Consider the following 15,855-nt stretch of genomic DNA (forward strand, 5'->3'; position numbering starts at 1 on the left):
TCGTCCCCCCGCCCCCCTCCTCACCTTGCCGTCTTTGGTGCCGCGGCCCTGCTTGTCCTCCTGCTTGCGGTGCTTGGAGGAGGAGCCGCCGCCGCTCTTGGCGCCGTCCTTGCTGCTGCCGGCGCTGCCCGAGGAGATGGAGGTCGACGATTGGCTGGCGGTGCGCTTCCGCCGCTCGTGCTCCGCCTTCGGCGCCTTCTGCAGGCCCGCCATGGACGGCGAGGGGGCCAGCTCCTTCTCCTTCTCCGAGCCGCGCTTCGACGACCTGCGCGCCCAAAAAAACCGGAAAGAGAAAACGGGAACAAACCGGTCAAGGCTGGTTATCAAAGGGCCTAGAGCTTCACATTACAGGCATTTAGCAGACGCTCTTATCCAGAGAGACTCACACAACTTTTACACAGCATTTACACTGCATCCATTTACACAGCTGGATATATACTGAAGCAATGCAGGTTGGGTGCCATGCTCAAGGGTACAACGGCAGTGTCCAAGCATTGAGTCCAACCTGTGACCTTCAGGTTACAAGGCTAGCTCCTTACCCATTGTACTACACTGCCGTCCCTTCCTTGGCCGTGAAAGCGAAAAGGACTAAAATGCAATAAAGCCAAATAAAGATGAATAGAGTAATAAAGGGCGGGGCCTCACTCTTTGCTGCTGGACTTGTGGTGCGACGCGCCCTTCTCCTCCAGCCGCGGCTTCTTGCTCTCGCTCTTCACACCATCGTCTTCGTTCTGCGGACGAACACGGCGCACGCCGCCATTTTAATTTTTTTTCCCCGTCTTCAAAACCACGGCTTGTTTCAGGAGAACGAGGTCATTTAGTGAAAGAACGGGCTATGGAGGATGTTTAGAGGCTATTTACAGAGCCGTAACACAGAGAGGGAACACTGCTATTGCTGCAAACTCATAAATAAATAAGCCAGCATTCAACAAGGCCAAATAACCTACAATTCTGCTGACATTATAGACTCAATTTACAAAATGCTTTACACAGACCACATTATAGACAGGTAGCCTGTTTTACATTTCTTTGTTTCTCTTTCTTGTATTTTGTAAATACATGTATTTGTACTCATGGGAAGCAACAGAAATGGCTTTACACAACTCAAGTGCTCACTCCTAACACCCTACTTTAAAATATCCAAGAGGCAGTAATCATAGGTACTGTGATGTGGAGTAAACCTGTAAAAGTTTTCGCCTGGATGACCATTAAATCCAGGCCTAAAAGAGAGGGATGAAAGGCAGAGGAGTAAAAGTGAAGGATGAAAGGCGGAGGTGTAAAAGCGAGGGATGAAGGGCAGAGGTGAAAAAGCGAGGGATGAAGGGCGGAGGAGTAAAAGCGAGGGAAGAAGGGCGGAGGTGAAAAAGCAAGGGATGAAGGGCGGAGAAGTAAAAGCGAGGGAAGAAGGGCGGAGGTGAAAAAGCAAGGGATGACAGGTAGAGAAGTAAAAGCAAGGGATGACAGGTAGAGGAGTAGAAGCGAGGGATGAAAGGCGGAGGTGTAAAAGCGAGGGATGACAGGTAGAGGAGTAAAAGCGAGGGATGACAGGTAGAGGAGTAAAAACGAGGGATGAAAGTCAGAGGAGTAAAAGCGAGGGATGAAAGTCAGAGGAGTAAAAGCGAGGGATGACAGGTAGACGAGTAAAAGCGAGGGATGACAGGTAGAGGAGTAGAAGCGAGGGATGACAGGTGGAGGAGTAGAAGCGAGGGATGACAGGCGGAGGAGTAAGAGAGACAGAGGAGCCGGCGGATTGGCTCACCTTGGGCTTCCTCTTGCCCTTGGACAGCTTCTCGCCGGACGGCTTCTCCCCGAAGTCCTTCCCGTCGCGCTCCAGGGGCCCGTCCCGGTCGGGCTTGGGCTGCGGGTCCAGGTCCCGGAAGGAGCGCCCCGGCACGCGCGACAGCAGCCGCAGGTCGATCTTCACCACCAGCACCTGCTGGCGGGCGGGGAAGCGCTCCTCGGGCTCGCTGAGCGGCGAGATCAGCCCCTTCTCCTCCATGGGGGAGAAGATGCAGACGGGCGTGCGGATGCTCTCCGCGTACCTGGGCGTCTGCGAGGACGACGGGATGCTGTCGCCGCCCTCCGAGCCCGAGGACGAGGAGTCCGTCTCCACGAACTCGCGCGACTTCTGCGGGTTCTTGCTGGGCGTCTTGGGGGCCTTGCGCTTGTCCGCGGCGGGCCGGGGCGACGACTTGGGCTCCTTCTTGATGCTGGGTTTCCGGGAGCCCTTGGTGGCGGCCTTGGGCTGGTGCGGGGGGATTTCCGGGGGGGGCTCGCTCTCCACCTTCAGCCCCCCCTTGGGCTCCTCCACCACGGGGGGCTTCTCGGGCTTTTTGGGCTGCTTCTTGCCCACCGTCCTGCGCGGGGCGGCCCCCCCCTCGCTCTGGGCGGGGGACTTCTGTCGGCCCCGCCCGCTCTCCGAGCCCTTCTGGGTGGCCCGCAGGTCCCTCCCCGGCCCGGACGAGCCCGACTCTTTGGACCCCCCCTGGCCGCCGTAGCCCTTCCCCGAGCCGTCCTTCTTGTACTTGGCGGGAGCGCTGCTGCTGTCCACCGGGGAGGCCGGGGAGAACTTGTTGACGATGTGGAGCCAGTTGTCCAGCTGCCACTTGTTGGCCGTCGGCGGCTCGGGCTGAAGGAGGACGAAAGCGGGGGAAGCGGAATTAGCGATCGACCGGAGGTTTCCGTTCATTTGGAGGTTTTCGTTTATTAAGAGCGTTTCGTTTATTAAAGCGACCGACTGACTGACCTCATCGACGTTGCAAGGGGCAGTGAAGGGGGAGGGACTACGGTAGGGAGAGGGACTAAGGGGCAGGGGGAGGGACTAGGGGAGGAGTAGGGGGAGGGACTAGGGGAGGGGTAGGGGGAGGGACTAGGGGAGGAGTAGGGGGAAGGACTAGGGGAGGAGTAGGGGGAGGGACTAGGGGAGGAGTAGGGGGAGGGGTAGGGGGAGGGACTAGGGGAGGAGTAGGGGGAGGGACTAGGGGAGGGGTAGGGGAGGGGCAGGGTTAAAAAAAAAAAAAACCCACCACCAAACAACCTGACACAAATAGGAACGGCCAGCAGGTGGCGCCCCTTTGCTTGCTCCTCCCTAGCGGGTCTGTCTCACGCACGCACGCACGCACGCACACGCGCACACACGCACACACACGCACACACACGCACACACACACACGCACACACACGCACGCACACACACGCACGCACACACACACACACTCTCTCACACACACACACACACACACACACACACACACACACTCTCTCACACACACACACACACACACACACACACACGCAGACCGGAGCGAGAGCGAGGTTAGAAAGGTTAAAACCCTCTTAACTTTAAACCCCACCTCAGGGGACACGGCGCGCGGCGGCTCGTTGGCCTCACTGTCGCTGGAGCTGCTCTCGCTCTCGCTGTCCGAGCCCGAGCTGCTCTCCGAGCCGCTGTGGCTGCTCGAGTCCTCCCGCGAGTGCTCCGCCCCCTCGCTGTTGTTGCTGTTGTTGCTGCGGCGACAGACAAGATGGACGGACGGAACGACAGTCAATGCTCAGCTAGGCAGCGGGACAGACCGACACCAGAACAAACTACAAGCGGAAAGGAAATGGCGTATTAGCCATCACGGGCATCAGAACTGGGTTACAGGCTGGGGAGGGCGCTGATGTGTAGCAGTGTGCGCCATTCTGGGTTTTAGTACCAGCGGTTGTGTACACTGGCAGGTGCGTACACCAGGGGTCTCAAACTGCAGCGGTCTCAAATTCAAGGGGTCTCAAACTCAAGGGGTTCTCAAACTCCAGGGGTCTCAAACGCCAGTTCTAGAGGGCCACAGTCTTTGCAGGTTTTTTTTTGGCAATTTCTTTCCAAACAGCAGAAGTTTTTGGGCTTGGAGACAAGGTGAGAAGACTCTTTAGCCAATCAATGACTTGCATTACGCACTCAAGTGCAGGAACACATTAGAAACCAGCAGACACACAACAGCCCCCCAGGATTTGAGTTAGAGATCCCTGAAATACACCAACCGGCTTCTTGTGACACCTGGAGTGGATTCATGCTCCAGGCACTGGGCGACCCAACCCGGGTTTTTGCAGTCTGACCAAATTAGGTGGAGAGAAGCCTTCCTCGTGACTTTCACAGCTGTCATAAACTCATAGTTGAGGGAACCCTTCCTCACACGTTTCTACAAACGTGGCGCTTTTCTTGCTAAATTAAGCTGCATCCTGTAGCTTAATGGAGGCAGGACACCGTTGCACAAGACCTCCCTGAGTTCTAATGGCACAGGCACACCCCTCCGTGCGCAGCTGTGTGGAGGAACGCTCCCTCGCCCCCTCGCCCGCTCACCCGGCTTCGTCACGAGCCAAAACAAGCAGCGGGGCAGGGGCAAATGTGCGGGGTGTCCCGTGGAAGAGGACCTGCCGGAACTAACATCATCAGCCCTGTCAACCGCATGCAATCAGGCGGCCTGTATCAGTCTCTACAGGCCGATATGAGCGATGGCACTGAGACTCGTTAATCAGGCCGATTAGAATATACCCAACTGTTTCATGACACTGCTGGGGGGAGGGGTTTTGGGCGAGGGGGGGTGGGGATGTACCTGGCCGAGGGGTTTCTCGAGGGGTTTTTCACAGAATCGGGTTCCCCGTCGCTGTCCTCGCTGCTGCTGATTTTCAGGTCATTTTCCAACATGCTACAAAAGAAAAAGGAAATGAAGAAAGAAAGAAAAAAAGGGAATCAAATGACATACACAAGCAGGGCACTGCAGTCCCAGCAGAACTCACGCTGATGTGGTCTTTATCCGAGCAGATAAAATCAGAGCAGCCCAGCCGGGCGCGATGGTAACAGGGCTCATCTTCACAAAATAGCATTTCAAATTAACCCTTTTGAAGAACTGGGTTTCTTTTCTGGAATGTTTTTTTTCTTTCTTCAAAATTCCAAGTCAGTGTTCCAGAACTCCGCTGCTCCCGGTCACCGGAGAGTGACTGTGACATCAGCATCAGAATGCTCGGTTAAGAACGTGCTGACCACCTGTTTGTGACCTCACACCTCAAAGGGTTAAAGAAAGGAATGATTTGTGATGTAGAAGGGAATGATGCACGTGGGGGCATTAGCTTGGATGGCCTGTAACGACCTGAAGCGTTCAGCGACGAGAACGAATCGCAGCGTTCCTGGGGAAGTGGCGGGAGAGGGACGGTACTTACTTGGCTTGCTCGGCCTCGCACGGTTTGGGCTGGTGGCTGTTTGAGGACGTCTTCGATGAAACGTACCTCTCTGAAAGTGGATTGGGGGGGGGGGGAGGAGCGGAGAGAGGGAGAGAGAAAGAAGGAGAGAGAGAGAGAGAGAGAGAGAGCTTAGAAACTGAAGAACAGGAAGACAAATAATCCCCCAGCAAAAGTAACCTGAGAGCCCGGGCGCTAGGCGCCCTGTCCTCAGAGCTCCATCGGAGTAGCAAGGAGAACTTACTGTGTCCCCCCGTCGGGTAGCTCGGGTGCTGGGTGTCCTGTAAGGAAAAACCAGGGCTCAGTTAGGCCTCGCTGGGCAGATGCACACATGACTGCAGCTGCACACGCGTTTTAACCAGCGGCCGGCTAACTTTAGCGCTGGGGCTAAACCAGCCAGCCTGGTCCGCTGGTCTAGACCTGCACTGGGGCCTTGAGTTCACAAACAAGAGATAATAAATAACAAACAATAAATAAGAGAACTAGTTTTGGAGTCAGTTAGAAGTGTTTAAAATGCTTAGTGTTTTTAAGAAAAAATGTATTCTAGATTCTGAAAATTTGTATTGACTTTAAAAAAAAAAAAAAAAGAAAAAAGAAAAAGAACAGGCATAAAAGCATGCTGGTCATGGGACGGCTTCCGGAAAGAAAAGAACGCCCCGTCCCGTCTGACCTTGGAGGGGAAGGGAAACTTCGACGGTTCCGTCTTGCAGGGAGTGTGAATGGCAGTCAGCGGAGGCGGCCATGACTGGGTCATTTCCTACAGGAAGTGAAGAAGAAAAAAAAGGGGGAAATCCAAAACCTGCAGGTCTCCAAAGCTTGTAATAAATAACGGCGACATCTAAACATTCTGTGTCTTGGGTTTCATAAGCTGCAGTGCAGTTTTTTTTTACGACGCAAATGTCACATGTCCGATTTCCAACATCAGCATTTGGTCAGAGGCACGACAAGTCGGTCAGGTGATTCTCGTTCAGTGGAACATTAGCATTCTGGACTCGGGTAACCTTCGAAAAGCAGCCTCTGCAAAGCCAGCGACTCCGTCCACAAAGCCCGCCCCAAACCCAGCGCCCACCATCCTGACCCCTTACCTTTAAGATTTCATCCACGCAGTTGGCTTCGCCGGACATGGACGCCTGCAAAAACCAAACCGCATACAAATGAAAAAAACATCCCACAGCAAGGTGAAAGGCTCTCTAGCACCGTACAATTAGGTTAAAAACACAGTTCCAGACATTTAAAAGGAATTTTCTGGTGTCAACTTTTTTGATGAATAAAAATGTACATATACACGTGTAATATGCTAAAAAATGCTACTTGGACAAATGGGCCATTCAGGGGAAATGGGAGAATAGTGCAGCGCTCTGTGTGTAATACCGGCTCCTACCTCTAGGGGCTGTGAGGGGATTTTGAGCTTGGCGAGGGAGGCCTTGCTGCTGGACTTCATCTCCCCGACGCCGCCGGCGCCGCCCGGGCCGCCGTGGGACTGGCCGCCGTAGCCGTCGGACGAGGTGCGGGGCTCGACGGTCTCCTGGCCGTCCATGGGGCGCACGTAGGCGGTGGGCTTCTGCAGCATGGAGCTGGGCTTGGACATGAGCGAGGGCGGGAAGGCCTGGCCGGAGTGCTGCCCCCCGCCCCCCCCGCCGCCGCCGCCGCCGGGGAAGGACGAGGTGTGCACGCGCGACGGCGAGTCCCAGCTGGCCTCCCGCTCGTGCGGCGACTTGCGGTAGCGCTCCTTGCCGTGGTGCTCGCCGGCGGCCGCCGCCGCCGCGTGTGCCCGTGAGTGCCCCGCGCTCAGCGAGCCCTTGGCGGGGCTGGAGGAGTGCGAGGACGACTTGGAGTGGTCCGAGCCATGCTTGCTCGACTTCTTACTGCTGCCGCCGTAGTCCCGCTCGTGCCGCTGGCCGCCACTGCCGCTGCCGGCGCTGGACCGCTGGCTGCCGCCGTGGCCACCCTGCAGGCCCGACGAACGCTTCTGAGACTGGGAGGAGCTGCCGGCGGCCGGGCCGACGGGAGTCCATTTACTGCTCTGGCCGCTGCCGCCGCCGCCGCTACCTCGCTGCTGGTCCCCGAACAGGGACTGTCCCGACTTGTCCTCCGAGGACGAGGAGCCGGGGGCCTTGGAGACGACGCCGAGTTTGGGTAGAGTGGTTTCGCTGATCAGCTCTTTCTCCATCTCGTCGTAGTTACCCAGCATGCTCTGAATACGGCTAGAAAGCTTGTCTTCCTTACTGGACTGAGGGCAGCGGGAGACACAAAGGGGGGGGGGGGGGGGGGGGGGAGGGGAAGGAGGGGGGCGTTATTGGCAGGGTACAGGAATCACAGTAAGCAACAGGGTGCCATATCACACAAAAATGAGGGGGGGGGGAGGTTGGGGGCGCAGAGAGAGAAGGATAACATCCTGCGTTTTTTTTTTTTTTTTACTGAACTAAACGAACGAGGGCCAACTTTTTTTTTTTTTTTTAATTCACGGGCCTCGCGGGCTCCTCCCAGGAGTCCCGTAGCAGACGAGCGAGCAGCCAAGGCGGGGGAAGCACCCGCGAGGCTCCTGGCGGACGCAGGTGGTCCTCCCAGGTAACGGAGGAGGCAGGGTAATAGAATCCAATTGGTTGTGTGTGCGTGTGCAACGCGGCCGCAGAGGAGGAGCCGTCTCTCCCCGCGGCCGCGAGCAGAACGTACACGGCCACCGCCTCGTCCACCCGTCCTCTCGCTTCAGTAAACCTCACAGCCTGCAACAACCTACCTCACAGCCTGCAACAACCTACCTCACAGCCTCCAACAACCTACCTCACAGCCTGCCACAACCTCACAGCCTCCAACAACCTCACAGCCTCCAACAACCTACCTCACAGCCTGCAACAACCTACCTCACAGCCTGCCACAACCTCACAGCCTCCAACAACCTACCTCACAGCCTGCCACAACCTCACAGCCTCCAACAACCTACCTCACAGCCTGCCACAACCTCACAGCCTGCCACAACCTACCTCACAGCCTCCAACAACCTACCTCACAGCCTGCCACAACCTCACAGCCTCCAACAACCTCACAGCCTCCAACAACCTACCTCACAGCCTGCCACAACCTCACAGCCTCCAACAACCTACCTCACAGCCTGCCACAACCTCACAGCCTCCAACAACCTACCTCACAGCCTGCCACAACCTCACAGCCTCAACAACCTACTCCAGCGCCACCTCACAGCTCAACAACCTACCTCACAGCCTGCCACAACCTCACAGCCTCCAACAACCTACCCACAGCCTGCCACAACCTCACAGCCTCCAACAACCTCCTCACAGCTCAAACCTCACAGCCTCCAACAACCTACCTCACAGCCTGCCACACCTCACAGCCTCCAACAACCTACCTCACAGCCCCTCCACAAACCTCACAGCCTCCAACAACCTACCTCACAGCCTGCCACAACCTCACAGCCTCCAACAACCTACCTCACAGCCTGCCACAACCTCACAGCCTCCAACAACCTACCTCACAGCCTGCCACAACCTCACAGCCTCCAACAACCTACCTCACAGCCTGCCACAACCTCACAGCCTCCAACAACCTCACAGCCTCCAACAACCTACCTCACAGCCTGCAACAACCTCAACCTCAACAAGCTCTGCCACAACCTCACAGCCTCCAACAACCTACCTCACAGCCTGCCACAACCTCACAGCCTCAACAACCTCACAGCCTCAACACACCTCACAGCCTGCCACAACTCTCACGCCTGCAACAACCTCCCCAGCCTCCCACAACTACCTCACAGCCTGCACAACCTCACAGCCTCAACAACTTAACACCTCGTCAACACCACAGCCTCCAACAACCTACCTCACAGCCTGCCACAACCTCACAGCCTCCAACAACCTACCTCACAGCCTGCCACAACCTCACAGCCTCCAACCGGCCGGGTTTCTCCAAAGGAACGGCATAAAACACTAAATAATACACTAAAACAACGCACCCCCCACCGTTTTTAAAACACTGTGAGATTATTAAACTGTGCAATCAGAACTAAAGCGATTGATGCTCATTTTATTTTATTCTTAGCTAACATAAGTTTTTTTTTTTTTAGAGAAATTCTTACCACACCGCGCCACGAAATGTGAATTTGCCTGGACACGCAGCCCTTCTACAGGAAATGCTTTGGTTACGTTTGAAACCGATTTAAAAAACACCTTGAGGGAATGAGATTACTCAAGAGGGCGATTCACAGAGTGAGCTGTTTCCCCCGGCCCTTCGGGGGGCAGTACCTCTGGGGAAAGGCTGCTTCAGGGACAGCCCAATCTGAGAAACCTACAGCAAAGCTCTGCGGGGTTTTGAGGGGATTTCGGCAACACTTCTGTCCTCAGGCTTAATTAATGTGGCAGACTGCTAGGGGGCGCCTAAAATTTTTTTTACACATGGACAATGGGAATGAGCCATTGTTCCTGACCACTGCCCCAACAACCGAGACTCAAAATGCAAGAACTGTGCTGCCATGCATCGGAATTACTGTACCAAAAATCTCACCCCACCAAAAATACTCCATCCATTATCTCAAAAGCAACCTCAGATAAGGGCTTTGGGTGGGTAGCGGAAAACACTCCTTACTTTGGACCTTTTGGCCAGCAATCGACATTTCCAAGGGGCTTTTTGAAGCGATGAATTAAAAATCATTTTTATATTTAAAGGAAAAAAAAAATTTACAGACTTGAAAATCTATCGCTGACTGGTGTATATGGCACCGTCATGACCTCCCCTGAAATGGAACAGGAAAGGAAGAGGAAATGAGTCATGGAAGAGTAGCCAATCACATTACTCGTTCCCTGTTTTTTTTTAGGGTGCTATGACTAATCTGGGGCCCAATAAAATCAACTTCTCTCTCTCTCTTTCTTTTTTCTTTTTTTTTTTTAAAAAAGGGGATTACACAGTCAAATCTCATATTTCCTCTGAAATTTTACAACGTCTGATTTTTGGCTAGTCCGGCGTGCGCTGTCGGCCAAAGAACTTAGAAAGACAAAAAAATTACGAGCCGCACAGCTCAGCGAGCGCGTACAACAACGAGAAATCGGCAAAGGAGTCCAAAACTTTCTAACATTTTTTTTTTTTTAAGATTAGATGAGTGAGGGACGTTCGCCCCTCTCACTGAACACAATGTCCCATCTGTTGCCCGTTTTCTCTCCATAGATTTATTGCCTAAACTCGGCTAAATAAAGCAGTGAGGAGACTAAGCCGGGAGGCTTAGCCAGGACGCGCTCCTCCGGGACCCCCCCAGCCCCGAGCCAGACTATTTGAAATGGACCCCACGATGGGGCTCAGGGGGTAAACTGTTACACTGTGTCAGGCTAACCGCAGCACAGGAGCAGTACGGCAGCCCAGAGCAGTAGGCCCTGTTCGTAAGCTGTGAAACCCTATATAAAAATCATACGGGTTAGCATGCAGAGGTCACATCCAAAATCTGACACCCCTGCGGCACTGACGGAACCGTGCCGAGCCAAGCAGAGCCAAGCCGTGCCGAGCCGTGCCAAGCAAAGCCAAGCCGTGCCGAGCCGTGCCAAGCAGAGCCAAACCATGCTGAGCCATGCCAAGCCAGGCTTAGCGGACCTGGCCTAGCTGGGCTTCCACTGAAGAGTCTGGATTTCTTCAGGCGTCATAGGAATCAGATGTGGGAGGAGGGGGACATGCTGTCTCAGCGCTATAAGCAAGGGAGGGGGAAATCGAGGTCTTACGGTTTCAATTTACTTATGGAAAAGGGAAAAACGGTGTCAGATTGCTTCTCATTCTTGCAGTGCAGTAAAAAAAACAAATTCTACAGCTGCCTGCACTTTCTGTAATGTAGTTAGCTTAGCCATCAGTAGGATGTTTAATAATCAATTACCAACGTTGTTGGCAGAGGGGAGAAGAAGGAACATTAAGCAAAAATAAATGTTTGAAGGGGGATGTGGACACAGTGTGCGTGTGCAACTGGTCGGTCGGTCAGCGTTAATGTACCGTTCCTGTAACGTTGCCAAAAAAAAAAACCTTGTGATACTTCCACCTTCCAGACATCTTAACATTAAGTTCTTCAGTTGGCTCAACAACAAAAAGAATTAATGATGAAACAGAATACTGGAAATCTACCAAGAAGCTAAGGCTAGGGCCACCTTATAGTGGAAAGTGGACGGTGGGGGGGGGGGGGGAGCACAGGGTCCCTTGCCTCATGGACAGTGGGTGGCCCTGGTCCTCCTCTGGGAGAGACGGAGAGAGACAGGCAGGCTGCAGGGCAACACTCACCTCTGAACCCTGAGCTTCAGCTCTCTGTCAGGACTCATTCCAGACCACTTCCTCTGACGAGCCCTCTATCACCCACGGCAACCACTTACCTCTGCTTAAGGTTAGCCCACATCAGAGGTTAAGCAGGGGCCTGAGAGGTGGGGGTTGGGGTGGGGGGAGGGGCAATCCTCTTAACCATTACTACTGTAGAGGGGAGGGGAGGGGGAGGGGCTACCTGACCACACTGCTCTGAGCAAACATGGACTGCTCTTCAAACACTGACAGATGATTTCCCTTAACAAGACCGGGCCAAAGGACAGGTCTCCGAAGGAGGATGGGGAATCTCAGAAGCCACAGACATTACCGACAGGCAACTACTCAAAAGGCCCGATGCCCAGCTGGGGTGCTAACTCAAGGGGAATCTCATATACATCCATTTCACATGCATTTCGCTAGCGGGCTGTCACCATGGATGCTTTCAGCTGCAAGAAAACTAGCAAAATACAACATAGGAGGGAGGGAATCTGAGTAAGCAGAGGGACTGGCACCGTGTACTTACCTCATAAACTGGGGGGGGGGGGGGGGGGGGCAGAGGTGCGCAAATGCGGTAATGTAAGGAGTTAAGGTGAAAGTATTTATGGGATGGACAGTGACTGTCAGCGCAGAGCTTCGCCACAGTTTGTATCTCATATTCTGCTGGAAAAAAAGCACACCTGCTGTATTTACCCCTAAAAGCACACTTACCTCAGCATTCCCCTGCCACTGTCCAATGCAAACACACATGAACAACATCAGCGATTATTCCTTGCCTGTTCTTTTTTTTTCTTTTTCTCTCTTTCTCCCCCCCCCCCCCCCACCCCCACCCCTCCTCCTCTCTCCAGGCCAATCTGACAAAAGTCAACACAGCACAAATGCGGGCAAACAAAACAAAAAAAAACAAAAAAAAAAAAAAGTGTGAAACCCCAAGAAAGAGACAGCAAAATAACAGAAATGTTTTCCCAAAAATAACAACAAACAAACAAAAAAAAAAAGGAACAAAAAAAAAAAAAAAGAAAGGAAAGAAAAAACCAAAAAACAAACTTACAACTTTATAAGGTTCGGGAAAGAGGGGGGAGTTGGCTGGAAAGGCCGCTCCTCCCGGGTGGACCTCTTGATTTCGCCTTTCTCTTTCTTTCATACGGAGCACATTCCGGTCCTCACGGTTCATGTTGCTAACAACAGAGACAGAGTCACTGAGCGTGGGGCACACAAGAGCCGGCAGAGCTTGCAGACGCTTCAACTCCACATTCAGAATCAAGCGGACAAAGTTCACCGCTCGCTGCTCTTCACAAAAAGTCAGATTTACCCCCAAATTAAAACACCAAAAATAAATATTAAAAAACTAATCGCTGAAAGAGAATACTGTGTATGCACATATATGAACAAAATATATATATATGTGTAGATTTGCATTAAATGGTCCAGGGAAATTTCCTGCATTGATGATTTTTTAAATAACAGTAATTAAGCCTCCCAAAAAATTTTTTTACTTCAGAGCCAAACCCATTTAGTCATTCTGAAGGAATGCTGGGGATGCCCACAAGCAGTAAATTAGTGCTGAGCTGAGAGGATTTTTATTCATTTCTCCCCCCCCCTTTTTCTTATCTCCAATACTGTGGTAAAAAAAGTGCAACCAAGCAGAAATAGTAACAACTTCACGTCTTTTTTTACCCAACATTGAAAAGTCCCCTCTTAGCAACAACTCTTTACAGATTCCAAAGGCTGTTTGGTAAATGGAGGTTGGACGATGGAATTAAAACACAAGATTGATCAAATTCATTTATAAAAAAAAAATAATAATAATAATAATAATAATAATAATAAAAAGTTCTTAATGTTCAGAATCCTGTACAAAGGGAAAAGACAAAGGTACTGAAAGGTTTTGCCTGCCATCACCGATGTTTCTGTGGGCCCATATAATTATTAACGTGCTGTCTACGACTGTTAATGAGAGCAGAGCTTTTGTACACCGTTCATCTTTGGAGCTCAAATCTAACCTTTACAAGTAAGTAAGTAAGTCAGAGTTATTCTGAAGAAGTGGCACTTTCTCGCAAATCTGGCTTTGACTGGCTGAAATGACAGGGCTGATGACTCCTCGGGCCTAAAGCCAATTCACTTCATATCTGATGGAACAAACACACACAGACACAGACACACAGACACAGACACACACACACACACAAGCCGGCTCAATCATTACCGAGTCATTTCTTCACCGAGAAAGTTTTCTTCGGGTACTGCCAAAGAGTTGTACAATATGTTTGCTTAAGTCTCCATTCATGTCACAATTTTTTTTTTTTTTTTTTTTTTTTAAATCAACCCCAAGTTTTCATATCAGGCTCACGGACGTGTCTAATCAGCTTTGGCAGAGAACACTCATTCACAACTTGACTAAAACCGAGACCAATTAAGAAAATGTTCATTTGAACGCTAAAATAGTGTTTGAAATCTGACCAAATTTTTTGCAGTGACAGAGGATTTCATCATAGCTCACACAAAAAAACAAAAAACCTTTGCCTCCATCTTCCTCAACACTGCCCTGACGCGGACTTAAATTCCACAAGTACTGGCTTTTTAAGAGTTAAAAATAAGGGGGTTTTTAATTTTATTTTTAAACCAACTGCATTTTCTCCAGGTGGCAAGCACGTTGAGGGGGGACCTCTTTTGGCCACTTCTTTTCAAGAAAATACGATTCTTTGTCCTTATTGTCATGGACAAAATACTTTGTTCCTGACCTCCGAACCACGACAGTTACAAAAAAAGCCAAAAGCCCCAATGAGCGACAAGCACGTTTTTATAAACACAAACGCTGCATTTTTACCCGCACTGCCTGCGCATGACCTGACCATTGCCTGCTTATTTCTGTGACGTACACGAACATGTTTTTGTTTTACATCATAACCCCACCCAGAAAGCAAACAGGATCCAGGGCGGGGAAGGGGGGGCGGCGGTGCTGAACAGTCACTTTGAATTAGCACATTAAGCACCTTAGCAGCGGCCATTAGCATACTCTCTAAAGTGCTGAACAAGATCGCATCCAAGCCTGAAAATCCAAAGCTGCCGTAGTTGGTGGTTTGCACCAGTTTTAGCGCACCGACTGACCCGGTTAAATGCAATCCGTAAATATCTCTGGTTCCTGCGCATCGACTCCACGGACCAATCAAGCCACATTCAACGCCGACAAGACGGGAGACAGTGACGTAACTTAATGAGCAGGGAACAGCGCAGTAGCAGAACCAATGGAGGGATGAGGCTAATTAGAAGAAATGATGATTAGCCCAACACGGCCCCGATTCCCAAAGCAGCCATAGAGCCCAGATGCTCGCGGTTAAAAAAAAAACCCATGAGGCGCGTCGATAAAATTCAAGGTGCTTCCCAAAAGAACTATAGTTGCGATTAGGAACCATCCCAACTGAACCCCAGCGGTCTTATAGAGCAGAAAGGGCACTGAAAAAGCAAAGAGTTCAGCTCCAGCACCACCTGATTTTCTTCCAACACCGACAACCTTCACTACACGATCATTCACTCAGTACTTCAATACCGGCGTCAAAATAAGTAGGCCCTACAGCAGACAAATTAGCTCACATACCGCAAGCAATTAATCAACAAATAAATAGTTATTCGGTCAAGAATGATACCGCGTTGCACGTTTTTAAAGTTGACTGCTTTCGAGTTTAAGTGGAATCTTAGACACGCTAAACAGACCTAAATATAAGTCGCTTAAATTGCATGAAATAATGAGACGAACCCTTGTTACAAGGTGCTAGTAATACCAGTAAGAGAAAGGATGCTGCCATTTTTCACTGTTACTGGGAAATGGCACCTTCAGTTCCTTGATACAAAAGAAGAGAAGTCAAAAGGGTCCACATATCTTATACAGTATACCTGGACTTTGGCAGGCAGAAATCTACCATGATTATTACAACAGTTACAAGTAATTATTATTTATGAGTATTAGTAGTAGTAGTAGCAGCAGCAGCTGTGGTTATGGTAGGACACCATTATAACAAGGTCTAATGGTAAAAAAATAAAAAGGGTCATTACAGCCATCTGGAAGAATGGTCTGTTAGTATAGCCTACTGCTGGTTGCACGCACAGTATTATTTGCAGTAGCAGCACTTACATTTTACATTACCATGGCGTAATGAAAGGCTGAGAAATTCTGAATTTCTTAAGCATAAGAAATTAAGTGTAAGAGATTCTCTGCATGCATGTTGTGTAGGAGCCTGTAGATAGATTCCTTGATGGCGTAAAGGGAAATGGGCATTCAATTACACCGAACAGGCAGGTATTGTAGGACTGTTCGTACTTCGGGCCATAAAAAAAGATCTCAAGTGCTCTCTGAACGGAAGAATACTCAGATAC

The 15,855-nt window shown here is 51.2% G+C and overlaps 1 protein-coding gene across 10 annotated transcripts in view; it reads right to left on the bottom strand.

The window, feature by feature from the left end:
* aff4 (AF4/FMR2 family, member 4) overlaps positions 1 to 15,855 on the bottom strand; it is a 37,444-nt gene that overhangs the window by 10,009 nt on the left and 11,580 nt on the right. For 4 of the 10 annotated variants that reach the window (XM_064349879.1, XM_064349880.1, XM_064349877.1 and 1 more), the window contains exons 2-12: positions 12,536 to 12,662; positions 6,596 to 7,444; positions 6,300 to 6,344; positions 5,885 to 5,971; positions 5,459 to 5,495; positions 5,197 to 5,266; positions 4,593 to 4,685; positions 3,342 to 3,507; positions 1,760 to 2,629; positions 646 to 731; positions 25 to 265 (exon numbers count right to left, since the gene is read on the bottom strand). In XM_064349879.1, coding sequence (XP_064205949.1) covers positions 25 to 265; positions 646 to 731; positions 1,760 to 2,629; positions 3,342 to 3,507; positions 4,593 to 4,685; positions 5,197 to 5,266; positions 5,459 to 5,495; positions 5,885 to 5,971; positions 6,300 to 6,344; positions 6,596 to 7,444; positions 12,536 to 12,658 — 2,667 coding nt within the window. In that variant the 5' untranslated portion in view covers positions 12,659 to 12,662. Of the gene's footprint in view, positions 1 to 24; positions 266 to 645; positions 732 to 1,759; positions 2,630 to 3,341; positions 3,508 to 4,592; positions 4,686 to 5,196; positions 5,267 to 5,458; positions 5,496 to 5,884; positions 5,972 to 6,299; positions 6,345 to 6,595; positions 7,445 to 12,535; positions 12,663 to 15,855 lie in introns of those variants that run through there. The other 6 variants (XM_064349878.1, XM_064349882.1, XM_064349885.1 and 3 more) reach the window with 4 other exon arrangements.

This window comes from Anguilla rostrata, chromosome 9 (assembly GCF_018555375.3).
Source record: "Anguilla rostrata isolate EN2019 chromosome 9, ASM1855537v3, whole genome shotgun sequence".
NCBI classification, from domain to species: Eukaryota; Metazoa; Chordata; class Actinopteri; order Anguilliformes; family Anguillidae; genus Anguilla; species Anguilla rostrata.